General features: G+C 59.3%; 2 protein-coding genes across 2 annotated transcripts; both read right to left on the minus strand.

Moving 5' to 3' along the window:
* Positions 1-19313: 19313 nt before the first annotated feature.
* Positions 19314-20063, minus strand: LOC139263726 (uncharacterized). The gene has a single exon (XM_070879757.1). It carries the CDS (start codon positions 20061-20063, stop codon positions 19314-19316), a length of 750 nt encoding a protein of 249 aa, XP_070735858.1.
* A 4296-nt stretch (positions 20064-24359) lies between these two features.
* Positions 24360-25046, minus strand: LOC139263727 (uncharacterized PE-PGRS family protein PE_PGRS10-like). The gene has a single exon (XM_070879758.1). It carries the CDS (start codon positions 25044-25046, stop codon positions 24360-24362), a length of 687 nt encoding a protein of 228 aa, XP_070735859.1.
* Between the last annotated feature and the right edge of the window lie 2611 nt (positions 25047-27657).

Raw genomic sequence — 27657 nt, forward strand, 5'->3', positions numbered from 1 at the left:
TTCCTCAAGTTAGGAGACCAAAACTGTACACAATGCTCCAGGTGTGGCCTCACCAAGGCCCTGTACAACTGTAGTAACACCTCCCTGCCCCTGTACTCAAATACCCTCGCTATGAAGACCAACATGCCATTTGCTTTCTTAACCGCCTGCTGTACCTGCATGCCAACCTCAATGACTGATGTACCATGACACCCAGGTCTCGTTGCACCTCCCCTTTTCCTAATCTGTCACCATTCAGATAATAGCCTGTCTCTCTGTTTTTACCACCAAAGTGGATAACCTCACATTTATCCACATTATACTTCATCTGCCATGCATTTGCCCACTCACCTAACCTATCCAAGTCACTCTGCAGCCTCACAGCATCCTCCTCGCAGCTCACACTGCCACCCAACTTAGTGTCATCCGCAAACTTGGAGATATTACATTTAATCCCCTCGTCTAAATCATTAATGTACAATGTAAACAGCTGGGGCCCCAGCACAGAACCCTGCGGTACCCCACTAGGCACTGCCTGCCATTCTGAAAAGTACCCATTTACTCCTACTCTTTGCTTCCTGTCTGCCAACCAGTTCTCAATCCATGTCAGTACACTACCCCCAATCCCATGTGCTTTAACTTTGCACATTAATCTCTTGTGTGGGACCTTGTCGAAAGCCTTCTGAAAGTCCAAATATACCACATCAACTGGTTCTCCCTCATCCACTCTACTGGAAACATCCTCAAAAAATTCCAGAAGATTTGTCAAGCATGATTTCCCTAAGAGGGGATCTTATAGAAAATCCAATGTAAAATAGTAAATGGAATGGCAAAGTCTACTGCCTTACGGGGCTAATACTTCATTAAGATATTTTGAGCAGTTAATGAGGCTAGCACACCTTGGTGCACAATCCCACTTCACTCTCCTCCACCGTCAACAATCGGTTGCTCAATGGGCCCACAATCTGGCTCTTCCACGCACACAGCTATTTGCAATAATGCCCCTCTTAAGCAAGTATTGGAGAAATCTTCGTCTTGACTGGGAAATTGTGAGGCCACCTGCTCCAGACTCTGACAGGCAGCATTCTGTAAATGTGTGTGTTTTTCAAAGATTAAATGATGCACAATACAGTGTGAGCACATTTCATGGATAGATTGAGTGGCCATGACTCGGGAGCCAGTATTTAAGTGCTGAAGGCTCATCCTTCAACATAAACCCCACCTACTGTTAATTAGTGGGATGGAAATTTCGGGCTAAAGAAGCCAAGGAAAACCATGGCCCCTCCCAAACCCGCGACCTCTCCCGCCTGGAAGGACAAGGGCAATAGGTGCATGGGAACACCACCATCTCCACGTTCCCCTCCCAGTCACACACTCCATCCCGACTTGGAAATATATCGGCCGTTCCTTCATCGTCGCTGGGTCACAATCCTGGAACTCCCTCCCTAACAGCACTGTGGGAGCACCTTCACCACACGGACTGCAGCGGTTCAAGAAGGTGGCTCACCACCACCTTCTCAAGGGGCAATTAGGGATGGGCAATAAATGCCGGCCTTGCCAGCGATGCCCACATCCCCGAACACATTTTTTAAAGCTGTTGATATTTTTTTTTTGCATTCTCAAAAAAAGGCCTTTACTTTGTGAATTTTTCTCACATAAACCTGCCAATTACAGCAAATACTACAATCATAGCATGTCTTTGTAACTGTTGTAATTCACTTGTTACGCATTCCTGGGGACTCTACATATATTGCTCTGTGGGGTTGATTTTCAGAAGATATGTGAGATCACTGGCATTAAATAATCTCTTACAATCTCCATATAATGACATTCCAGCTCTATTATCATCAATGAATTCCCTCTCTTCTCTCCTGAAAGACAGCAACTTATACTGGGAATATCGTGGGTTGCTGGTGTTCCTTTATCATTGTGCCCAAGGGGTTATTCTACCTCTGTGAACCTCGACATTGTTTATCAGCAGAACATGTGCCTGTGTGCATCATCAGCCAGAGTGGCTCCTCTCTGTTCCCAACAGTCACCAACACACACTGCCCAGCAGAGGTCAGCAGAGGACAGTGAAGAGCAGGAGCCTTCAGGTACTGACATATTACTGAGGCCTACTCCAATCGAGATCAGCAAAGTCAGCACAGACCAGGGATCAAACCTAGGACCAAGCGGCAACTTGTCTCACTTGGTAGCACTCTTGCCTTGGGTTAGAAGGTTGTGGGCCCAAGTCCCATTCCCATGAACTGGCAATGGAGGCTGACACTCCAGTGGTGCATCGTCAGAAATGCCATCCTTTGAATGAGACATTAGACTGGGTGCAGTCTTCCTGTTTCAATTCACTAGTTGGCCATTAAAGATCTCATGACATGATTTGAAGAACTGCAAGGGTTTGGTGTCTCGACCTCCCTCAATTACTACCATCAAAACAGATTAACTTGTTGTTCACCTCAGTGTTGCATGTGGAATTTTGCCAAAGGCTCATACTTAGCGTCAGCAACATTTGAGATATTTTTGAGAAGCAGGTTAAGGCGCTACGCTAATGCGCCCTGTCAATAATCTATAATTCTATATGAGTATTCCTTAAGTAAATGTGACACAATGTGGGAGCCCTACAGCCCTAACAACTGATTCCAGGAAATCCGTAAACACCGATCCAGATCACTTTCATAAGGAAATTACTGGCCTGAAGCCTTTTTTTGTATGTAATCAGAAAAAATCTGTCTTTTCATTTAAAGAATTTGTTTTTTATATTCTAATTTTCACCTCGCGGCACTGATACTTTTGGGAAGTTGTATGGGCGCTGGCCAATCTCTGGCACTTCATGTGTGAGCTTACATAATGAGCGTTGTCTAGCTATTCAGTCACAAGGAGCATCACAGCAAGTGATATGTCCTTACTATACAGTATAAATGCACACAAGGCCCATTCTTGATAGAAGGTCACTTTGTGACCAGTTACCTTTATTACCAAAACCTCAAGTGATGAAGGTGGGTGGAGCTTCCCCTTTTATACGTGAAAGTCCAGGTTAGGAGTGTCTCCCACAAGTTCACCCCTTGTGGTCAATGTTCTCAAGGTGTACAACTTAGGTCAGCTTATACATGGTTACAATGATAATTGAATACATGACATCACCTCCCCCCCAAAGTCTTATTGGGATCACGGGTTGAGTCTCTCTGGTGGTTTACGCTCCCTTGTAGAGCACCTGAGTTGGGGCTCCGGTTGTTGGGCGCTGGCCTGAGTGTCTGCTGTTTGTGGTACCTCAGGCCTGTCCGGACTGCCCACAGTGACTGGGCTCTCCTCCACTTGGTTCCGGTGTTCGGTCACCTGTGGTGGAGTGAACTCTATATCGTGTTTTTCCTCTGCTTCTTCTATGGGGTTGCTGAACCTCCTTTTAGTTTGATCCACGTGTTTGCGGCAGATTTGTCCATTGGTAAGTTTAACTACCAAAACCCTATTCCCCTCTTTGGCAACCACAGTGCCTGCAATCCATTTGGGCCCTGCAGCGTAATTAAGGACAAAAACAGAGTCATTGACATCAATACATCGCGCCCTCGCATTCCTGTCATGGTGGTCACATTGTGACTGACGCCTACCCTCAACAATTTCTTTCATAGTAGGGTGTATAAGGGATAACCTGGTTTTGAGCTTCCTTTTCATTAGCAGTTCTGCGGGTGGAACCCCTGTGAGCGAGTGTGGTCGGGATATATAGGCCAACAGGAGGCATGATAAGCGGCTTTATTGGGAACCCCCTTGGATTCTGAGCATCCCCTGTTTGATTATCTGCACTGCTCGTTCTGCCTGGCCTTTTGAGGCTGGCTTGAACGGTGCCGTTCTGACATGGTTGATTCCATTGCCTGCCATGTAGTCCTGGAATTCAATGCTTGTGAAGCATGGGCCATTGTCACTGACCAAGACATCCGGTAGACCATGGGCGGCGAACATTGCCCATAGACTTTCTACCGTGGCAGAGGATGTGCTTGAATTTAAAATGGCACACTCAATCCATTTGGAGCAGGCGTCTACTACAACCAAAAACATTTTTCCCATGAAAGGACCTGCGTAGTCCACATGGATGCGTGACCATGGCTTGGCGGGCCAGGGCCAAGGGCTAAGGGGGGCTTCCCTGGGCGCATTGCCCAGCTGAGCACACGTGTTGCACCTGCGAACACAAAGTTCCAGATCTGCGTCTATCCCTGGCCACCAAACCTGTGACCTGGCAATTGCCTTCATCATGACAATGCCCGGGTACTCATTGTGGAGTTCTCTGATAAACACCTCTTTGCCCATCTGGGGCATGCCTACTCGGTTTCCTCACAGTAGGCAATCGGCCTGAATCGAGAGTTCAATCTTGCACCTATGAAACGGTTTAAATTCCTCAGGGCATGCCCTGTACGTGGCTGCCCAGTCCCCATTCAGGACACATTTCTTAACCAAAGGCAGTAGCGGGTCTTTATTTGTCCAGACTTTAATCTGACGGGCTGTCACAGTTGAGCATTCGCTTTCGAAAGCTTCAACAGCCATGACCATCTCAGCATCATGCTCAGTTGCCCCCTCAGTGGTGGCTAGTGGGAGCCTGCTGAGTGCATCGGCGCAGTTTTCAGTGCCCGGTCTGTGCCGAATTGTGTAGTCATAGGCGGCTAACATGAGTGCCCACCTCTGTATGCGGGCCGATGCATTTGCATTTATGGCCTTGTTGTTGGCCAAAAGGGACGTTAGGGGTTTGTGATCTGTCTCCAGCTCAAATTTCATGTCAAACAGGTACTGGTGCAATTTTTTTACTGCATATACACATGCTAGCGCTTCCTTTTCTACCATCCCATAGCCCCTTTCTGCCTGGGACAGACTTCTGGAGGCATAAACTACTGGCTGTAACTGACCATTGGCATTAACATGCTGCAACACACACCCGACCCCATAGGATGATGCATCGCACATTAAAACGAGTTTCTTACACGGGTCATATAACGTTAACAGTTTGTTGGAGCATAATAAATTGCGTGCTCTATCAAAAGCCCTTTCCTGGCTGTCCCTCCAGACCAATCATGGCCTTTGCGTAGGAGCACGTGTAGCGGCTCTAACAGTGTGCTCAATTTGAGAAGAAAGTTACCAAAATAGTTCAGGAGCCCCAGGAATGAACGCAGCTCCGTCGTGTTACGGGGTCTGGGTGCTCTCTGGATCGCTTCCGTTTTGGAGCAGGCTCGAGGGGCGAGATGGCCTACTCCTGTTCCTAATTCTTATGTTATGTTCTTATGGACGCAATAGGTCTGATCCCGTCTGCAGCTACCCTCCTCCCCAGGAATTCTACCTCTGGAGCTAAGAAGACACACTTCGCCTTTTTCAGTCGCAGCCCTACCCGGTCCAGTCTGCGTAGCACCTCCTCCAGGTTGTGGAGGTGTTCTTTAGTATCGCGACCCGTGATGAGGATGTCGTCTTGAAAAACCACCGTCCTTGGAATCGACTTGAGGAGGCTTTCCATATTTCACTGAAAGATCGCGGCGGCTGAACGAATCCTGAATGGACATCTGTTATACTCAAACAACCCCTTGTGTGTCGTGATGGTGGTCAGCTTCTTCGACTCGCTCGCCAGCTCCTGGGTCATGTAAGCTGAGGTCAGGTCCAATTTTGAAAAAAATTTGCCACCGGATAGCGTCGCAAAGAAGCCCTCCGCTCTCAGTGGTGGGTACTGGTCTTGGAGTGGCACCCGATTGATGGTGACCTTGTAATCGGCACATATCCTGACCGACCCATCCGTCTTGAGCACCGGCACGATCGGGCTCGCCCAGTCACTGAATTCGACTGGCGAGATGATGCCTTCCCTCAGCAGGCGGTCCAATTCGCATTCTATCTTTTCCCGCATCACGTATGGCACCGCTCTGGCCTTGTGGTGTACTGGCCTGGCGTCCGGGTTTATGTGAATCACTACCTTGGTCCCCATGAAAGTGCCGATGCCAGGTTAAAATAATGAGTCAAATTTTTCCAGGACCTGTGAGCATGATACTCGCTCCACAGAAGAAATTGCATTGACATCACCCCATTTCCAGTTCATGACAGCAAGCCAACTCCTCCCCAGTAGTGCGGGACCGTCCCCTGGGACAACCCAGAGTGGCAGTCTGTTCTCTGAATCTTTGTGGGTCACCGGAATTATCTGCTTTGTATATGTCCGTAGCTGTGCATCAATCGGCAATAACTTTGGCCTCCTGGCCTTGGACACCCACAACCTTTCGAACTGTTTGATACTCATCAGGGACTGGCTGGCCCCCGTGTCTAGATCCATTAATACTGGGATGCCATTGAGGAGCACTTTCATCATTATCGGTGGCGTCCTGGAATATGAACTGTATATGTGCTCCACATGAACTCGCTGAACTTCAGCTTCCAGCGATTTCCCCCAGTATTCATTTGGCCTCGTAGAGCTTACATCGGGCCCGTCCTCCTCGTACATCAACCTGGCTGCAGGCTTCCTGCACATATGCGCCAAGTGACCGCTGACGTTGCAGTTTCTGCAGGTATATTGCTGATACCTGCAAGCTCTGTCTGGGTGTTTGCCTCGACGCCTCCAGCATGAGCTGGAGGCTCCGTTGTTGGAAACAAAAGGTCCATTACCAGTCGATCGTCTCTGACTGTCTCTGTAACTGTCCTTAAGCGTACCATTACTGGCCGCATTGTCCATTGCAATGGCATGAATCGCTGTTCAGTTAGCCATTGTCTCTGTTGAATTCCCCCTTTGGGTTCAACTAATGCTGGGGCATGTCCGATTGCCCTTGTCTGCCTAGAGAACTGTGTGCCGCGTTATATTCACGAAATATATTCAAAAAGGAGTTAGATGTAGTCCTTACTACTTGGGGGAATCAAGTGGTATGACGAGAAAGCAGGAATGGGGTACTGAAGTTGCATGTTCAGCCATGAACTCATTGAATGGCGGTGCAGGCTCGAAGGGCCGAATGGCCTACACCTGCATCTATTTTTTATGTTTCTATGTTTCTATGTTAACAATGTTGACTCCCTGGTCGTTTGCCGCATTTGAGCCAAGATTTTTGTCATACATCATTCTGGTCTCTTCCTCTCCTGAGATAAATGTCTGGGCTATCAGAGCCGCCGCTTCCAAGGTCAAGTCTTTGGTCTCAATCAGTTTCCTGAAAACCCCAGCATGCCCGATGCCCTCAATAAAAAAGTCTCGCAGCACCTCCACTCTGCATGCATCTGGGAACTTACATAGGCTCGCCAGTCGCCGGAGGTCTGCCACGAAGTCTGGAACGCTTTACCCTTCTCGCCGCTGGTGCGTATAAAACCGGTGTCTCGCCATGTGCATGCTGCTCACCGGTTTAAGGTGTTCCCCGATTAACTTACTGAGCTCTTCGAACGTCTTGTCCGCCGGCTTCTCTGGTGCTAGAAGGTCCTTCTTCAGGGAGTATGTTCTGGATCCATAAACCGTCAGGAGATGAGCCCTGCGTTTGTCGGCCGAATCCTATCCCAACCATTCCTTAGTGACAAAACTTTGCTGTAGTCTCTCAATAAAGCCGTCCCAATCATCACGAACACAGTACCTCTCTTCTGTGTTGCTAGTGGCCATGCTCGCATGGTTTAAATCCCAGTTTCTCGTCGCCAATGATAAGTCCTTACTATACAGTATAAATGCACACGAGGCCCATACTTGAGAGAAGGTCACTCTGTGACCAGTTACCTTTATTACCAAGACCTCAAGTGATGAAGGTGGGTGGAGCTTCCCCTTTTATACCCGAAAGTCCAGGTTAGGAGTTTTTTTCTCCCACAAGTTCACCCCCTTGTGGTCAATGTTCTCAAGGTGTACAACTTAGGTCAGCTTATACATGGGTTACAATGATAGTTGAATACATAACAGCAAGATCCTGCAAATCCCTTGGGAAGACAGGCGCACCAACATGTGTCCTCGACCAGGCTAGCATCCCCAGTATTGAAGCACTGACCACACTCGATCAGCTTCACTGGGCAGGCCACAGAGTTCGCATGATACGAAACTCCCTAAGCAAATGCTTTATGTGGAGCTCCTTTGTGGTAAATGAGCCAAAGGAGGACAGCTGAAACGTTATAAAGACACCCTCAAAGCCTCCCTGGTAAAGTGCGACATCACCACTGACACCTGGGAGTCCCTGGCCGCAGACCGCCCGAGGTGGAGAAAGTCCATCCGGGAGGGTGTTGAGCTCTTTGAGTCTCGACGCAAGGAACATGAAGAGGCCAAGCGCAGGCAGCGGAAGGAGCGCGCGGCAAACCTACCGACCACTTCCCCCGACCAATGTCTGTCCCACCTGTAACAGGATCTGTGGCTCTCGTATCGGACTGTTCAGCCATCAAAGAACTCACTTAGGGAGTGGAAGCAAGTCTTTCTCGATTCCGAGGGACTGCCTATGATGATGATGGCATCACAGCAAGACCAATCAGACAACACCACGCAGAGTCACAAGGCAGAGGTCAGAGGTGGGATTGTCTCAACATCTCGTTCAATTTAGGCCGTGTTCTGGCCGGTATTGGAAAGCGAACACACTGGAAATACGCCGACTTTGAGTGCCGATACGGTTGCTGGTGAGCTGGATCATCTCAAACAAGCAGGTACTTCATTTAAACAGGAATCTGCTGCCAGCCAATCCTGCACATCATTTCCCAGTGTTCTGCTGTGCAGGACTCCAAATGTAAATGTTGTTCGGAGCAAATAACCATTCTGGGGGTTTTGGAAAGCCTGAAGTATTATAAAAGTAAGGGTACTGTAATCTCTTCCTTTGTTTTTTATGTTTTTCAATGTCCATCATGTATAGACAGAGCGAAGCAATCCCACAGCCAACGAATTTGGTCAAGGCTGTGCAACCCTGCTGCATTAAGCCGTGAATAGTGGTGGCTATTTAAGCAACTAATGGGAGGAGGAAGTGCCGTGAACATCCCCATCCTTAACAAGGTTACAGCCCAGCTTCAGCTAGAAGTGCAGCAGAGATGATCCATTTCAGCCTCCTCCTGAGCTCCCCACCATCACAGCCAGTCTGCAGCCAAATTGATTCTCTCCACTTGACGTCAAGACATGGCTGAGCGCATTGGATCCGGCAAAGGCTATGGGCCCGACAATATCCCAGCTGTGGTGCTGAAACTTGTGCTCCAGAACTAGCCGCGCCTCCAGCCAAGCTGTTCCAGTACAACTACAACACTGGCATCTACCCGACAATGTGCAAAACTGTCCTCAAAAAGCAGGACAAATTTAACCAGACCAGTTACCACCCTATTTGTCTACTTCCAATCATCAATACAGTGACGGAAGGAGACATCAACAGTTCTATCAAATGACATTTAACAATAATTTTCTCACCAATGTTTGGGTTGTGTTCAGCTAGGACCACTCGGCTCCAGACCTGGACAGGAGCTGAATATCCGAGGTGAGGTGAGAGTGACTGCCCTTGACATCAGGGCAGCATTTGATCAAGTCTGGCACTAAAGAGACCGAGTAACACTGAAGTCAAAGAGAATCAGGTTGCAAGGTCTCCAGTGGCTGGAGTCATACTCGGCACAAAGGAAGATGTACAAGGGCTGTTGGAGGTCAATCCCCTCAATTCAGGACATCGCTGCAGGAGTGTAGTGAATTATAAATTATTTTTTCCTAAAAACTACAAATGTGTGGCCTGGAAGATGGAGCAGTGGGAATGCTGGACAGGACCAGATTCTGCAAGTTTGATCTACACATAGTGTAATGTCTGCACCGGTGAGCATATTCACAGGTTGGTGGAGCTGTTGCATTGTGAGTGGCTTAGCCAGTCACGTGATGTTCACAAGACCCAATAAAACCCCAGCCAGTTGGGTCTAGGTCATCCACGATGAGGTATGAAGTTGTGAGCCCGGTGGATGAACTGGTAATGTGTCGTGTGATTGTTAAACCTTTGCGAATAAACCAACTAGTTCATAATAGCAATGTGTTGCTGTGAATTCTGAAGCAAGAACCCAGGAAGCAAATATATTACAGTTTCCCGGATCCCCTTTTACATTGAAATTCTGAAATTAGTTTTCATAACTTTGTAGAATATACAGTACATATCATGGATCCATACACTGACCTCGCACACTTAGCTCTAACATGCTACAGTATTAATATTTCATTATCGGTCCAAAATAACTCAAAAAGGCAGAAAAATCAGATTGGAAATAAATCACTAGGAAGGGTAAAAGTTAGAAGGCTCTTTAAGATGCATCACTTTTACCACCTCAATACAGAAGCCTACATTGTGAGTCGTCTATGCTTATTGCTGTGTATAATCTACGGTATCAAAGCAATTACATAAGAATATATATGATTGATCCTGTGCAGAGATAGAAAAATGTTGCTTCTGTGGACTTACCATCTTCTCTCAATGTACAAATAGAAAAGGAGACTTTGTGTTCATAAGAACATAAGAAATAGGAGCAGGAGTCGGCCACCTGGCCCCTCGAGCCTGCTCCGCCATTCAATAAGATCATGGCTAATCTGATCATGTACTCAATGCCACTTCCCCACCCATGGGGTTATGGGGGTTTTGCACTCCCCATAACCCTTTATCCCCTTATCATTCAAAAATCTGTCTATCTCTACCTTAAATATATTCAATGACCCAGCCTCCACAGTTCTCTGGGGTACAGAATTCCACAGATTTACAACCCTCTGAGAGAAGAAATTCCTCCTCATCTCCGTTTTAAATGGGGTGACCCCTTATTCTGAGACTATGCCCCCTAATTCAAGATTCCCCCACGAGGGGAAACATCCTCTCTGCATCTACCTTGTCAAGCCCCCTCAGAACCTAACATGATTCAATAAGATCACCTCTCATTCTTCTAAACTCCAATGAGTATAGGCCCAACCTGCTCAACCTTTCTTCATAAGACAACCCCTTCATCCCCGGAATCAACCTCGTGAACCTTCTCTGAACTGCCTCCAATGCAAGTATACCCTTCCTTAAATACGGAGACCAAAACTATACGCAGTACTCGAGGTGTGGCCTCACCAACGCCCTATGCAGTTGTAGCAGGACTTCCCTGCTTTTATACTCTATCCCAGTGGTTCTCAACCTTTTTGTGTTCGCTGCACTCTTTTGAATACTAGAATTTTTAGCAGCACACTTAAAGGGATTAAAAGGTGAAAACAGGTTTAAAAAAAAGCAAGTTTCAGAAAATGTAAAAAACATTTTATTAATCACAGTATATGAAGATGTACAACATTGTAGACATGGATGTTGTTACTTATTTTTTATTCTGAAAGTAACAATAAAATAATAAACTATAATAATAATTCCTCACATTAATTATAGATTAATTAGTATTTTAATGTGATACTTGAACCTGACATTTTTTTAGTTATGTCACTAATATTCGGGCGTATAACTGATAAGGCGACTCTCATTTCATGTTCAAGTTCGCTAAGTTTTTCCCGTATTTTGCATTTGATGTTCGTAAGAGTTGAGAACTGCATCAGAATTATCAAGGCTTTTTTTGATATTGCAGGATATTCTTCTTTAATAGAAATCCAGAACACATCAAGAGACATATCTGAATGTTTCATTTTCAGACCGCGGTCTGTAGAAATAGAAGTCAATTCTTCTTCTTCTTGCAATGTAAACTCAAAATTTGACGAACTAAATCGAGAAAATGGATTTCTTACCCAATCATATACTTCTCTACATCCAAAGATGGAAAATATTTGTTGAAGTTGTTTCCAGTGATGCCAAATGCTCTATCACGATAGGAGCAACCTTTTTAATTCTGTGATTTGGTATCAAAGGGAACATTTAAAAAAAAATTTCTGCTGCTATCTTTTTCCAGATAGAATTTTTTTCTGAAAAGCGAATAGCCTGTCTGTAGAGGTGAGAATGTTTTCATTTCTCCCTTGCATACTGGTATTAACGCTGTTAAGACAAGTAAATATACCTGCCAAATATGCTAGCTTAGCACATCACATTTAACTCTTAAGGTATTTGCAAAAGGTATCATTTCCTTCTCTTTCAAAAAAATACTGACAATTCTTCTTTAAGTTCAAATACATGACATAAGACTTTTCCCCTTGAAAGCCATCTTACCTCTGTATGCAAAAGTAAACATTTGTGCTGTGCATCCATAGCTTTGCAGAGCTGTTTAAACAAGCGAGTTTTTAAAGGTCTTGATTTTATATAATTTACAATATTAACAACTTGATCTAACACAGATTTTAATTCTAGCAGTAATGTCTTTGCAACAAGTGCTTCTCTATGCAAAAAGCAATGGGTGAATAATATATTTGGATTATGTTTTTTTTGCGAGCGTAATGAATCCTTTGACGCATCCCACCATAGATGGAGCACCATCCGTGCAGAGTCCAACACATGAGTCCCATGAAATTTTCAAGTCTTCTAAATATGAATTCACAGAATCAAACATGTCTTGACCTCTAGTATTTTCTGGAAGTTCTCTACAGCACAGAAATTGGTTCAATATCTCGTTTTCATGAATGAAGTGAACAAATGCTAATAATTGTGCTTTACCACTAATGTCGGTGGACTCGTCGATTTGCAAAGCAAAATTCGAGTTTGTAAGTTTCTCGGCTATGTTTTCTTCAATGTTAGATGACATTTCATTTATCCTTCTCCGAATTGTATCGTCAGACAGCGGAATTTTTGCAATTTCTTGTTCCGCTTCATCACCAGGCATTATTTTGACAATTTTACGACATGCAGGCAGAATAAGTGACTCAGATATAGTATGAGGCTTCATTTTCTGCGCTATTAACTCAGCAACTTCATAAGAAGCAATTAAAACTTATCTGATACCTTAACATTTTTTTCAAAATATTTCACTTGTTTTGATTGCGTTGCCATCAATCTCCTAAAATAACTTTGATCTTTTGTTGCAAGATGTGCATGTTTCGTAGTAAAATGGCGTTTCAATTTATTGGGAACCATTGCGCTGTTCGACAGTTTTTTGCCACACACAACACACAGTGGAATGGGGCATTCGTCTTCTGCTGTCCATAAAAAAACAATCCTCAAATAATCCTCCATACATTGATGATGAATTTTGGATTTTTTAGGATTTGGTTTGGCACCGCTTGTACTGGCGTTGGTTGTAGGCCTATTAGTGCCACTTGTAGTGGCACTGTCATTGATATCTCCTTGCTCATTTTTACGTTTTCTTATGATGATTTGTCCATTGGGGGGGACAAACTTTCAGTGATCCAAACTCCAGACAGACATGAACTGAGTCTTCCAATTTCCAAACTCCAGAGAGTCCAGACAGAAATGAACCTAGAGTTGAACAGGAAGTTTTGATTTTGACTATGGTCAAAATATGCTAAAAGCCAACTCTCAAAAATCAAAGGAACCGCTAGGCTGGCGAGGCCAGGTCACATTGGATGCCGCCTACATCAAAGGAGCCACTAATTGCCGCTATATCAGGTCAAACATCAAAGATGCCGCCTGTCCCGGCCACACATCAAGCTGCAGATCAATAAACACAAACAACAAGATATAAATAAGAAAGTGGTTAAATGTAATTAAATAGTTTTTGACATTTTATTATAAAAACGACACTTTTTACTGCATATGCGTTAGATTCATCTTTCATTTCTTTCATCCAAATTAATAATCACAATTTAAGCTTTTCACATGAACAATTTAATACTATTATTTTGGATTGGGGGTGGCCCTGGCCCAAGTGACCCCCCTGGCTATGCCCTTGGTACCGACGCACATACACACACAAATGTAAATACACACACACACGCTTATACACACACACACACACAGTCTCATTCGATGGTAGGCACTCCCCCTTCTCTATCAGTAATGGGAGGGAGTAAGGAAGTGGGGACGCGGGGAGGGTGTCGAGTACTCAAAGGAAACACATTTTGCCAAAGGATTTTGTTCTGAGTATGGACAGTTAAATTGTTTGTGTGTGTTGTCTCTTGTCATTATTACTTGTATAACTCTCGAACATAGTTTTTTTGATAATAGTAGAGATAAATAGATAGTTATTTGTCAATATTGGCAATGTTTACTACAGCAGTGGCGTCATACATATAGGTAAATGACATATGTGTCTGTCTGTCTAACTCTCTCCCCCTCCCCTTCTGTTTCAGAGTTAAATGGTTTGTGTTTCATTGTGAAATCAGCTAAAGTCCACCATACTTTTACACAATTTGGCGGCACACCTGTGAAGGGTTCACGGCACACCAATGTGCCACGGAACACCAATTGAGAACCACTGCTCTATCCCCCTTGCAACAAAGGCCAACATTCCATTTGCCTTCCTTGCTGTACCTACATACTAACTTTTTGTGTTTCAAAAGCACAGATCCTTCTCTGCTGCTGCATTTTGTAGTCTCCATTTAAATAATAATTAGCTTTATTATTCTTCCTATTAAAGTGGATAGCCCATGTTCCCACATTGTACTCCATCTGCCAAATTTTTGCCCACTCACTTAACCTAGAAATATCCCTTTTCAGATTCTTTGTGTCTTCCTCACAACTTACTTTCCCACCTATCTTTGTATCATCAGCGAATTTGGTTACAGTGCACTTGGTCCCTTCATCTAAGTCATTAATATAGATTGTAAATAGTTGAGGCCCCATTGTTAAATCATCATCATCATAGGCAGTCCTGCGAAGTGAGGAAGACTTGCTTCCACACCAAAAAGGGATGAGTTCACAGGTGTTCCAATGAAGGACCAAATATTCCAGATCCCGAACTACATCCTGAAGGGTTGAAGATGCCTGTGCGTGGATTTTTTTAACGTGGGGTGACCGTTTCACACCAGCCACCACACGGGCTTGACAGAGCGAGGTCTTGGTCCAGTGGCAAGGGTTAACCAGGACGACTGGAGACCAGCTCTGCTGCACGGACCTAGTGCGCTCACATATCGCAGTGTGGGCTGGGCCCCTGGCCCCTGGGCCCTCGCCTCTCCTGGGCCCAGATCACATCCCTCTACAATCTCTCGCCGCTCCTTCGCCCCGACCTCACCGCTCTTGCTGTACCTGCACACGCTCCAATCACCGACCTGGACCTTGATGACATCACTCTTTGCTGCCGTCGCAGCTCGTGCTGCTCCCTGACATAGACGTCTCCACGCTGCTCCCCAGGGCCCCCACGCTGCTCCTGAGGCCCCCACGCTGCTCCTGAGGCCCCCACGCTGCTCCTGAGGCCCCCACGCTGCTCCCAAGGCCTCCACGCTGCTCCCCAGGGCACCCACGCTGCTCCCGAGGCCCCCACGCTGCTCCTGAGGCCCCCTCGCTGCTCTCCAGGGCCCCACGCTGCTCCCCAGGGCCCCACGCTGCTCCCCAGGGCCCCACGCTGCTCCCCAGGGCCCCCACGCTGCTCCCGAGGCCCCCACGCTGCTCCCCAGGGCCCCCACGCTGCTCCCCAGGGCCCCCACTCTGCTCCCCAGGGCCCCCACACTGCTCCCCAGGGCCCCCACACTGCTCCCGAGGCCCACACGCTGCTCCCCAGGGCCCCACACTGCTCCCCGGGGCCACACGCTGCTCCCGAGGCCCGCCACGCTGCTCTCCAGGCCCCCACACTGTTCCCCAGGGCCCCCACGCTGCTCCCAGGGCCCCCACGCTGCTCCCCAGGGCCCCACGCTGCTCCCCAGAGCCCCTATGCTGCTCCCCAGGGCCCCACGCTCTCCCCAGGGCCCCCAAGCTGCTCCCGAGGCCCCCATGCTGCTCCCGAGGCCCCCATGCTGCTCCCGAGGTCACATGTTGCTCCCCAGGGTGCCCAAGCTGCTCCCCAGGGCCCCCACGCTGCTCGCCAGGCACCCACGCTGCTCCCCAGGGCCCCCACGCTGCTCCCCAGGCACCCACGCTGCTCCCCAGGGCCCCCACGCTGCTCCCTCGGCCCCCACGCTGCTCCCCAGGGCCCCCACGCTGCTCCCCAGGCACCCACGCTGCTCCCCAGGGCCCCCACGCTGCTCCCGAGGCCCCCACACTGCTCCCCAGGGCCCCCACGCTGCTCCCCAGGGCCCCACGCTGCTCCCGAGGCCCCCACACTGCTCCCCAGGGCCCCCACGTTGCTCCCCAGGGCCCCACGCTATGCCCCAGGGCCCCCACGCTGCTCCTGAGGCCCAACGCTGCTCCCCAGGGCCCCCAAGCTGCTCCCCAGGGCCCCCAAGCTGCTCCCCAGGGCCCCCAAGCTGCTCACCCGGGCCCCCATGCTGCTCCCCAGGGCCCCCACGCTGCTCCAGATGCCCCCATGCTGCTCCCGAGGCCCCCACGCTGCTCCCCAGGGCCCCCACGCTGCTCCCCAGGGCCCCACGCTGCTCCCGAGGCCCCCACGCTATGCCGCAGGGCCCCGACGCTGCTCCCGAGGCCCCCACGCTGCTCCCGAGGCACCCACGCTGCTCCGATGGGACCCCACGCTGCTCCTGAGGCCCCCACGCTGCTCCCCAGGGCCCCTACGCTGCTCCCCAGGGCCCCACGCTGCTCCCGAGGCCCCCACACTGCTCCCCAGGGCCCCCATACTGCTCCCGAGGCCCCCACGCTGCTCCCCAGGGCCCCCACGCTGCTCCACAGGGCCCCCACACTGCTCCCCAGGGCCCCCACACTGCTCCCCGAGACCCCCACATTGCTCCCCAGGGCCCCCACACTGCCTCCGAGGCCCCCACGCTGCTCCCTTGGCCCCCACGCTGCTCGCAAGGCCCCTACACTGCTCCCCAGAGCTCCCACGCTGCTCCCCAGGGCCCCACGCTGCTCCCCAGGGCCCCACGCTGCTCCCGAGGCCCCCACGCTGCTCCCCAGGGGCCCCACACTGCTCCCCAGGGCCCCCACACTGCTCGCCAGCATCCCACGCTGCTCCTGAGGCCACCACGCTGCTCTCCAGGCCCCCACGCTGCTCCCCAGGGCCCCCACACTTCTCCCAAGGTCCCCACGCTGCTCCCCAGGGCCCCACGCTGCTCCCCAGGGCCCCACACTGCTCCCGAGGCCACACGCTGCTCCCCAGGGACCCCACGCTGCTCCCCAGGGCCCCCACGCTGCTCCCCAGGCCCCCATGCTGCTCCCCAGGGCCCCCATGCTATTCCCGAGGCACCCATGCTGCTCCCCAGGGCCCCCACACTGCTCCCCAGGGCCCCCACGCTGCTCCCCAGGCCCCCATGCTGCTCCCCAGGGCGCCCACGCTGCTCCCGCGGCCCACACGCTGCTCCAGAGGCCCCCACGCTGCTCCCGAGGCCCCTACGCTGTTCCCCAGGCCCCCACGCTGCTCCCCACGGCCCCACTCTGCACCCGAGGCCCCCATGCTGCTCCCGAGGCCCCACGCTGCTCCCCAGGGTCCCACGCTATGCCCCAGGGCCCCCACGCTGCTCCTGAGGACCCCACGCTGCTCCTGAGGCACCCATGCTGCTCCGAGGGCCCCCACGCTGCTCCTGAGGCCCCCATGCTGCTCCCCAGGGCCCCCACGCTGCTCCCCAGGGCCCCCATGCTGCTCCCGAGGCCCCCATGCTGCTCCTGAGGCCCGCACGCTGCTCCTCAGGGCCCCCACGCTGCTCCCCAGGGCCCCACGCTGCTCCCCAGGGCCCCACGCTGCTCCCCAGGGCCCCACGCTGCTCCCAAGGGCCCCCACGCTGCTCCCCAGGGTCCCACGCTGCTCCCGAGGCCCCCACGCTGCTCTCCAGGCCCCCACGCTGCTCTCCAGGCCCCCACGCTGCTCCCCAGGGTCCCCACGCAGCTCCCCAGGGCCCCCACACTGCTCCCGAGGTCCCCACGCTGCTCCCCAGGGCCCCACGTTGCTCCCCAGGGCCTCCAAGCTGCTCCCGAGGCCACATGCTGCTCCCCTGGGCCCCCACGCTGCACCCCAGGGCCCCCACGCTGCTCCCCAGGGCCCCCACGCTGCTCCCCAGGCCCCCATGCTGCTCCCCAGGGCCCCCACGCTGCTCCCGAGGCCCCCACGCTGCTCCCGAGGCCCCCACGCTGCTCCCTAGCGCCCCCAAGTTGCTCCCCAGTGCCCCATGCTATGCCCCAGGGCCCCCACGCTGCTCCCGAAGCCCCCACACTGTTCCCCAGGGCCCCCACGCTGCTCCCCAGGGCCCCCACGCTGCTACCCAGGCACCCCCGCTGCTCCCCAGGGCCCCCACGCTGCTCCCGAGGCCCCCATGCTGCTCCCGAGGCCCCCACGCTGCTCCCCAGGGCCCCTACCGTGCTCCCCAGGGCCCCACGCTGCTCCCGAGGCCCCCATGCTGCTCCCCAGTGCCCCACGCTATGTCCCAGGGCCCCACGCTGCTCCTGTGGCCTCCACGCTGCTCCCCAGGGCCCCCACGCTGCTCCCCAGGGCCCCACGCTGCTCCCCAGGGCCCCACGCTGCTCCCCAGGGCCCCCAAGCTGCTCCCAAGGGGCCCCAAGCTGCTTCCCAGGGCCCCATGCTGCTCCCCAGGTCACCACACTGCTCCCCAGGGCCCCCACGTTGCTCCCCAGGGCCCCACGCTATGCCCCAGGACCCCCATGCTGCTCCTGAGGCCCCCACACTGCTCCCGAGGCCCCCACGCTGCTCCCGATGCCCCCAAGCTGCTCCCCAGGGACCCCACGCTGCTCCCAAGGCCCCCACGCTGCTCCCGATGCCCCCATGCTGCTCCCCAGGGATCCCACGCTGCTCCCGAGGCCCCTACGCTGCTCCCGAGGCCCCCACGCTGCTCCCCAGGGCCCCCACGCTGCTCCTGAGGCCCCCACGCTGCTCCCGAGGCCCCATGCTGCTCCCGAGGCACCCACGCTGCTCCGAGGGCCCCCACGCTGCTCCGAGGGCCCCCACGCTGCTCCCAAGGCCCCCACGCTGCTCCCCAGGGCCCCCATGCTGCTCCCCAGGGCCCCCACGCTGCTCCAGAGGCCCCCACGCTGCTCCAGAGCCCCCCACGCTGCTCCCGCGGCCCCACGCTGCTCCTAACGGCCCCCGCGCTGCTCCCGAGGCCCCCACGCTGCTCCCCGAGGCCCCCGCGCTGCTCCCCGAGGCCCCCACGCTGCTCCCCGAGGCCCCCACGCTGCGCCCGAGGCCTCCACGATGCTCCCCAAACCCCACGCTGCTCCCGAGGCCCCCACACTGCTCCCCAGGGCCCCCACGCCGCTCCGAGGCTCCCACGCTGCTCCCCGGGGCCCACACGCTGCTCCCGAGGCCCCCATGCTGCTCCCGAGGCCCACATGCTGCTCCCCAGGGCCCCCACGTTGCTCCCCAGTGCCCCACGCTATGTCCCAGGGCCCCACGCTGCTCCCCAGGGCCCCACGCTGCTCCCCAGGGCCCCCAAGCTGCTCCCAAGGGGCCCTAAGCTGCTTCCCAGGGCCCCATGCTGCTCCCCAGGTCTCCACACTGCTCCCCAGGGCCCCCACGTTGCTCCCCAGGGCCCCACGCTATGCCCCAGGACCCCCATGCTGCTCCTGAGGCCCCCACACTGCTCCCGAGGCCCCCACGCTGCTCCCGATGCCCCCAAGCTGCTCCCCAGGGACCCCACGCTGCTCCCAAGGCCCCCACGCTGCTCCCGATGCCCCCATGCTGCTCCCCAGGGATCCCACGCTGCTCCCGAGGCCCCTACGCTGCTCCCCAGGGCCCCCACGCTGCTCCTGAGGCCCCCACGCTGCTCCCGAGGCCCCATGCTGCTCCCGAGGCACCCACGCTGCTCCGAGGGCCCCCACGCTGCTCCGAGGGCCCCCACGCTGCTCCCAAGGCCCCCACGCTGCTCCCCAGGGCCCCCATGCTGCTCCCCAGGGCCCCCACGCTGCTCCAGAGGCCCCCACGCTGCTCCAGAGGCCCCCACGCTGCTCCCGCGGCCCCACGCTGCTCCTAACGGCCCCCGCGCTGCTCCCGAGGCCCCCACGCTGCTCCCCGAGGCCCCCACGCTGCTCCCCGAGGCCCCCACGCTGCGCCCGAGGCCCCCACGATGCTCCCCAAACCCCACGCTGCTCTCGAGGCCCCCACACTGCTCCCCAGGGCCCCCACGCCGCTCCGAGGCTCCCACGCTGCTCCCCGGGGCCCCCACGCTGCTCCTGAGGCCCCCACGCTGCTCCCCAGGGCCCCCACGCTCCTCCCAAGGCCCCCACGCTGCTCCCCAGGGCCCCCATGCTGCTGCCCAGGGCCCCCACGCTGCGCCCCAGGGCCCCCATGCTGCTCCCAAGGCCCCCACGCTGCTCCCGAGGCCCCCATGCTGCTCCCCAGGGCCCCCACGCTGCTCCCCAGTGTCCCCATGCTGCTCCCGAGGCCCCTACGCTGCTCCCCAGGACCCCCACACTGCTCCAGAGGCCCCCATGCTGCTCACGAGGCCCCCACGCTGCTCCCCAGGGCCCACACGCTGCTCCCCAAGGCCCCACGTTGCTCCCGAGGCCCCCACGTTGCTCCCTAGGGCCCCCACGCTGCTCCCCAGGGCCCCCACGCTGCTCCCCAGGGCCCCCACGCTGCTCCCGAGGCCCCACACTGCTCCCCAGGGCCCCCACGCTGCTCCCGCGGCCCCAACACTGCTCCCGAAGCCCCCACGCTGCTCCCGAGGGCCCCCACGCTTCTCCCGAGGCCCCCACGCTGCTCCCGAGGCCCCCACGCTGCTCCCCAGGGCCCAAACGCTGCTCCCCAGGGCCCCCACGCTGCTCCCCAGGGCCCCCACGCTGCTCCCCAGTCCCGCACGCTGCTCCCCAGAGACGCCACGCTGCTCCCCAGGGCCCCCACGCTGCTCCCGAGGCCCCCACGCTGCTCCCCTGGGCCCCCACGCTGCTCCGCAGGGCCCCACGCTGCTCCCCAGTGCCCCCACGCTGCTCCCGAGGCCCCCACGTTGCTCCCCAGGGCCCCCACGCTGCTCCTGAGGCCCCCACGCTGCTCCCCAGGGCCCCACGCTGCTCCACAGGGCCCCCAAGCTGCTCCCCAGGGCCCCACGCTGCTCCCGAGGCCCCCATGCTGCTCCGGAGGCCCCACGCTGCTCCTCAGGGCCCCCACGCTGCTCCCGAGGCCCCCACGCTACTCCCCAGGGCCCCCACGTTGCTCCCCAGGGCCCCACGCTATGCCCCAGGGCCCCCACGCTGCTCCTGAGGCCCCCACGCTGCTCCCTAGGGCCCCCACGCTGCTCCCCAGGGCTCCACGCTGCTCCCCAGGGTCCCCAAGCTGCTCCCCAGGGCCCCACGCTGCTCCCGAGGCCACATGCTGCTCCCCAGGGCCCCCACACTATGCCCCAGGGCCCCCCACGCTGCTCCTGAGGCACCCACACTGCTCCCGAGGCCCCCACGCTGCTCCCGAGGGCCCCCACGTTGCTCCCGAGGCCCCCACGGTGCTCCCCAGGGCCCCACGCTATGCCGCAGGGCCCTGACGCTGCTCCCCAGGGCCCCACGCTGCTCCCGAGGCCCCCACACTGCTCCCCAGGGCCCTCACACTGCTCCCGAGGCCCCCACGCTGCTCCCCAGGGACCCCACGCTGCTCCCCAGGGCCCCCACACTGCTCCCCAGGGCCCCCACACTGCTCCCCGAGACCCCCACATTGCTCCCCAGGGCCCCCACACTGCTCCCGTGGCCCCCACGCTGCTCCCTTGGCCCCCACGCTGCTCGCAAGGCCCCTACACTGCTCCCCAGAGCTCCCACGCTGCTCCCCAGGGCCCCACGCTGCTCCCCAGGGCCCCACGCTGCTCCCGAGGCCCCCACGCTGCTCCCCAGGGGCCCCACACTGCTCCCCAGGGCCCCCACACTGCTCGCCAGCGTCCCATGCTGCTCCTGAGGCCACCACGCTGCTCTCCAGGCCCCCACGCTGCTCCCCAGGCCCCCCACACTGCTCCCAAGTTCCCCACGCTGATCCCCAGGGCCCCACGCTGCTCCCCAGGGCCCCCACGCTGCTCCCCAGGCCCCCATGCTGCTCCCCAGGGCCCCACGCTGCTCCTGAGGCCCCCACGCTGCTCCCCAGGGCCCCCACGCTGCTCCCCAGGGCCCCACGCTGCTCCCCAGGGCCCCACGCTGCTCCCCAGGGCCCCCAAGCTGCTCCCCAGGGGCCCCAAGCTGCTCCCCAGGGCCCCATGCTGCTCCCCAGGTCTCCACGCTGCTCCCCAGGGCCCCCACGTTGCTCCCCAGGGCCCCACGCTATGCCCCAGGACCCCCATGCTGCTCCTGAGGCCCCCACACTGCTCCCGAGGCCCCCACGCTGCTCCCGATGCCCCCAAGCTGCTCCCCAGGGACCCCACGCTGCTCCCATGGCCCCCACGCTGCTCCCGATGCCCCCATGCTGCTCCCCAGGGATCCCACGCTGCTCCGAGGGCCCCCACGCTGCTCCGAGGGCCTCCACGCTGCTCCCAAGGCCCCCACGCTGCTCCCCAGGGCCCCCATGCTGCTCACCAGGGCCCCCACGCTGCTCCAGAGGCCCCACGCTGCTCCAGAGGCCCCCACGCTGCTCCTCACGGCCCCCGCGCTGCTCCCGGGGCCCCCACGGTGCGCCCGAGGCCCCCACGATGCTCCCCAAACCCCACGCTGCTCCCGAGGCCCCCACACTGCGCCCCAGGGCCCCCACGCCGCTCCGAGGCTCCCACGCTGCTCCCCGGGGCCCCCACGCTGCTCCTGAGGCCCCCACGCTGCTCCCCAGGGCCCCCACGCTCCTCCCAAAGGCCCCACGCTGCTCCCCAGGGCCCCCATGCTGCTGCCCAGGGCCCCCACGCTGCGCCCCAGGGCCCCCATGCTGCTGCCGCAGGGCCCTGACGCTGCTCCCCAGGGCCCCACGCTGCTCCCGAGGCCCCCACACTGCTCCCCAGGGCCCTCACACTGCTCCCGAGGCCCCCACGCTGCTCCCCAGGGACCCCACGCTGCTCCCCAGGGCCCCCACACTGCTCCCCAGGGCCCCCACACTGCTCCCCGAGACCCCCACATTGCTCCCCAGGGCCCCCACACTGCTCCCGAGGCCCCCACGCTGCTCCCTTGGCCCCCACGCTGCTCGCAAGGCCCCTACACTGCTCCCCAGAGCTCCCACGCTGCTCCCCAGGGCCCCACGCTGCTCCCCAGGGCCCCACGCTGCTCCCGAGGCCCCCACGCTGCTCCCCAGGGGCCCCACACTGCTCCCCAGGGCCCCCACGTTGCTCCCGAGGCCCCCACGGTGCTCCCCAGGGCCCCACGCTATGCCGCAGGGCCCTGACGCTGCTCCCCAGGGCCCCACGCTGCTCCCGAGGCCCCCACACTGCTCCCCAGGGCCCTCACACTGCTCCCGAGGCCCCCACGCTGCTCCCCAGGGACCCCACGCTGCTCCCCAGGGCCCCCACACTGCTCCCCAGGGCCCCCACACTGCTCCCCGAGACCCCCATATTGCTCCCCAGGGCCCCCACACTGCTCCCGAGGCCCCCACGCAGCTCCCTTGGCCCCCACGCTGCTCGCAAGGCCCCTACACTGCTCCCCAGAGCTCCCACGCTGCTCCCCAGGGCCCCACGCTGCTCCCCAGGGCCCCACGCTGCTCCCGAGGCCCCCACGCTGCTCCCCAGGGGCCCCACACTGCTCCCCAGGGCCGCACACTGCTCCGAAGGCTCCCATGCTGCTCCCGAGGCCACACGCTGCTCCCCAGGGACCCCAAGCTGCTCCCCAGGGCCCCCACGCTGCTCCCCAGGCCCCCATGCTGCTCCCCAGGGCCCCCACGCTACTCCCGAGGCACCCATGCTGCTCCCCAGGGACCCCACACTGCTCCCCAGGGCCCCCACGCTGCTCCCCAGGCCCCCAAGCTGCTCCCCAGGGCCCCCAAGCTGCTCCCCAGGGCCCCCAAGCTGCTCCCCAGGGCCCCATGCTGCTTCCCAGGCCTCCACGCTGCTCCCCAGGGCCCCCACGCTGCTCCCGATGCCCCCATGCTGCTCCCGAGGCCCCCACGCTATGCCGCAGGGCCCCGACGCTGCTCCCGAGGCCCCCACGCTGCTCCCGAGGCACCCACGCTGCTCCGAGGGACCCCACGCTGCTCCTGAGGCCCCGACGCTGCTCCCCAGGGCCCCCACGCTGCTCCCCAGGGCCCCCACGCTGCTCCCGAGGCCCCCACACTGCTCCCCAGAGCTCCCACGCTGCTCCCCGAGGGCCCCCACGCTGCTCCCCAGGGGCCCCACACTGCTCACCAGGGCCCCCACACTGCTCGCCAGCGTCCCACGCTGCTCCTGAGGCCACCACGCTGCTCTCCAGGCCCCTACGCTGCTCCCCAGAGCCCCACACTGCTCCCCAGGCCCCCATGCTGCTCCCCAGGGCCCCCACGCTGCTCCCCAGGGCCCCACGCTGCTCCCCAGGGCCCCACACTGCTCCCCAGGCCCCCATGCTGCTCCCCAGGGCCCCCACGCTACTCCCGAGGCACCCATGCTGCTCCGAGGGCCCCCACGCTGCTCCTGAGGCCCCCACGCTGCTCCCCAGGGCCCCCACGCTGCTCCCCAGGGCCCCCATGCTGCTCCCGAGGCCCCCATGCTGCTCCTGAGGCCCGCACGCTGCTCCTCAGGGCCCCCACGCTGCTCCCAAGAGCCCCCACGCTGCTCCCCAGGGTCCCACGCTGCTCCCGAGGCCCCCACGCTGCTCTCCAGGCCCCCACGCTGCTCCCCAGGGTCCCCACGCAGCTCCCCAGGGACCCCACGCTGCTCCCGAGGTCCCCACGCTGCTCCCCAGGGCCACCACGCTGCTCCGCAGGGCCCCCACGCTGCTCCCCAGGCCCCCATGCTGCTCCCCAGGGCCCCCATGCTGCTCCCGAGGCCCCCACGCTACTCCCCAGGGCCCCCACGTTGCTCCCCAGGGCCCCACGCTATGCCCCAGGACCCCCATGCTGCTCCTGAGGCCCCCACACTGCTCCCGAGGCCCCCACGCTGCTCCCGATGCCCCCAAGCTGCTCCCCAGGGACCCCACGCTGCTCCTCACGGCCCCCGCGCTGCTCCCGGGGCCCCCACGCTGCGCCCGAGGCCCCCACGATGCTCCCCAAACCCCACGCTGCTCCCGAGGCCCCCACACTGCGCCCCAGGGCCCCCACGCCGCTCCGAGGCTCCCACGCTGCTCCCCGGGGCCCCCACGCTGCTCCTGAGGCCCCCACGCTGCTCCCCAGGGCCCCCACGCTCCTCCCAAAGGCCCCACGCTGCTCCCCAGGGCCCCCATGCTGCTGCCCAGGGCCCCCACGCTGCGCCCCAGGGCCCCCATGCTGCTGCCGCAGGGCCCTGACGCTGCTCCCCAGGGCCCCACGCTGCTCCCGAGGCCCCCACACTGCTCACCAGGGCCCTCACACTGCTCCCGAGGCCCCCACGCTGCTCCCCAGGGACCCCACGCTGCTCCCCAGGGCCCCCACACTGCTCCCCAGGGCCCCCACACTGCTCCCCGAGACCCCCACATTGCTCCCCAGGGCCCCCACACTGCTCCCGAGGCCCCCACGCTGCTCCCTTGGCCCCCACGCTGCTCGCAAGGCCCCTACACTGCTCCCCAGAGCTCCCACGCTGCTCCCCAGGGCCCCACGCTGCTCCCCAGGGCCCCACGCTGCTCCCGAGGCCCCCACGCTGCTCCCCAGGGGCCCCACACTGCTCCCCAGGGCCCCCACGTTGCTCCCGAGGCCCCCACGGTGCTCCCCAGGGCCCCACGCTATGCCGCAGGGCCCTGACGCTGCTCCCCAGGGCCCCACGCTGCTCCCGAGGCCCCCACACTGCTCCCCAGGGCCCTCACACTGCTCCCGAGGCCCCCACGCTGCTCCCCAGGGACCCCACGCTGCTCCCCAGGGCCCCCACACTGCTCCCCAGGGCCCCCACACTGCTCCCCGAGACCCCCATATTGCTCCCCAGGGCCCCCACACTGCTCCCGAGGCCCCCACGCAGCTCCCTTGGCCCCCACGCTGCTCGCAAGGCCCCTACACTGCTCCCCAGAGCTCCCACGCTGCTCCCCAGGGCCCCACGCTGCTCCCCAGGGCCCCACGCTGCTCCCGAGGCCCCCACGCTGCTCCCCAGGGGCCCCACACTGCTCCCCAGGGCCGCACACTGCTCCGAAGGCTCCCATGCTGCTCCCGAGGCCACACGCTGCTCCCCAGGGACCCCAAGCTGCTCCCCAGGGACCCCACGCTGCTCCCCAGGCCCCCATGCTGCTCCCCAGGGCCCCCACGCTACTCCCGAGGCACCCATGCTGCTCCCCAGGGACCCCACACTGCTCCCCAGGGCCCCCACGCTGCTCCCCAGGCCCCCAAGCTGCTCCCCAGGGCCCCCAAGCTGCTCCCCAGGGCCCCCAAGCTGCTCCCCAGGGCCCCATGCTGCTTCCCAGGCCTCCACGCTGCTCCCCAGGGCCCCCACGCTGCTCCCGATGCCCCCATGCTGCTCCCGAGGCCCCCACGCTATGCCGCAGGGCCCCGACGCTGCTCCCGAGGCCCCCACGCTGCTCCTGAGGCACCCACGCTACTCCGAGGGACCCCACGCTGCTCCTGAGGCCCCGACGCTGCTCCCCAGGGCCCCCACGCTGCTCCCCAGGGCCCCCACGCTGCTCCCGAGGCCCCCACACTGCTCCCCAGAGCTCCCACGCTGCTCCCCGAGGGCCCCCACGCTGCTCCCCAGGGGCCCCACACTGCTCACCAGGGCCCCCACACTGCTCGCCAGCGTCCCACGCTGCTCCTGAGGCCACCACGCTGCTCTCCAGGCCCCTACGCTGCTCCCCAGAGCCCCACACTGCTCCCCAGGCCCCCATGCTGCTCCCCAGGGCCCCCACGCTGCTCCCCAGGGCCCCACGCTGCTCCCCAGGGCCCCACACTGCTCCCCAGGCCCCCATGCTGCTCCCCAGGGCCCCCACGCTACTCCCGAGGCACCCATGCTGCTCCGAGGGCCCCCACGCTGCTCCTGAGGCCCCCACGCTGCTCCCCAGGGCCCCCACGCTGCTCCCCAGGGCCCCCATGCTGCTCCCGAGGCCCCCATGCTGCTCCTGAGGCCCGCACGCTGCTCCTCAGGGCCCCCACGCTGCTCCCAAGAGCCCCCACGCTGCTCCCCAGGGTCCCACGCTGCTCCCGAGGCCCCCACGCTGCTCTCCAGGCCCCCACGCTGCTCCCCAGGGTCCCCACGCAGCTCCCCAGGGACCCCACGCTGCTCCCGAGGTCCCCACGCTGCTCCCCAGGGCCACCACGCTGCTCCGCAGGGCCCCCACGCTGCTCCCCAGGCCCCCATGCTGCTCCCCAGGGCCCCCATGCTGCTCCCGAGGCCCCCACGCTACTCCCCAGGGCCCCCACGTTGCTCCCCAGGGCCCCACGCTATGCCCCAGGACCCCCATGCTGCTCCTGAGGCCCCCACACTGCTCCCGAGGCCCCCACGCTGCTCCCGATGCCCCCAAGCTGCTCCCCAGGGACCCCACGCTGCTCCCAAGGCCCCCACGCTGCTCCCGATGCCCCCACGCTGCTCCGAGGGCCCCCACGCTGCTCCGAGGGCCCCCACGCTGCTCCCAAGGCCCCCACGTTGCTCCCCAGGGCCCCCATGCTGCTCCCCAGGGCCCCCACGCTGCTCCAGAGGCCCCACGCTGCTCCAGAGGCCCCCACACTGCTCCTCACGGCCCCCGCGCTGTTCCCGAGGCTCCCGCGCTGCTCCCCGAGGCCCCCACGCTGCGCCCGAGGCCCCCACGATGCTCCCCAAACCCCACGCTGCTCCCGAGGCCCCCACACTGCTCCCCAGGGCCCCCACGCTGCTCCTCACGGCCCCCGCGCTGCTCCCGAGGCCCCCACGCTGCACCCCGAGGCCCCCGCGCTGCTCCCCGAGGCCCCCACGCTGCGCCCGAGGCCCCCACGATGCTCCCCAAGCCC

This window comes from Pristiophorus japonicus, chromosome 5, assembly GCF_044704955.1.
Source record: "Pristiophorus japonicus isolate sPriJap1 chromosome 5, sPriJap1.hap1, whole genome shotgun sequence".
NCBI classification, from domain to species: domain Eukaryota; kingdom Metazoa; phylum Chordata; class Chondrichthyes; family Pristiophoridae; genus Pristiophorus; species Pristiophorus japonicus.

Coding starts and splice junctions, on each gene's coding strand:
- LOC139263727 (XM_070879758.1), bottom strand. CDS start 25,046: ATGGGGGCCCTGGGGCGCAGCGTGGGGGCCCTGGGCAGCAGCATGGGG.
- LOC139263726 (XM_070879757.1), bottom strand. CDS start 20,063: ATGGGGGCCCTGGGGCGCAGCGTGGGGGCCCTGGGCAGCAGCATGGGG.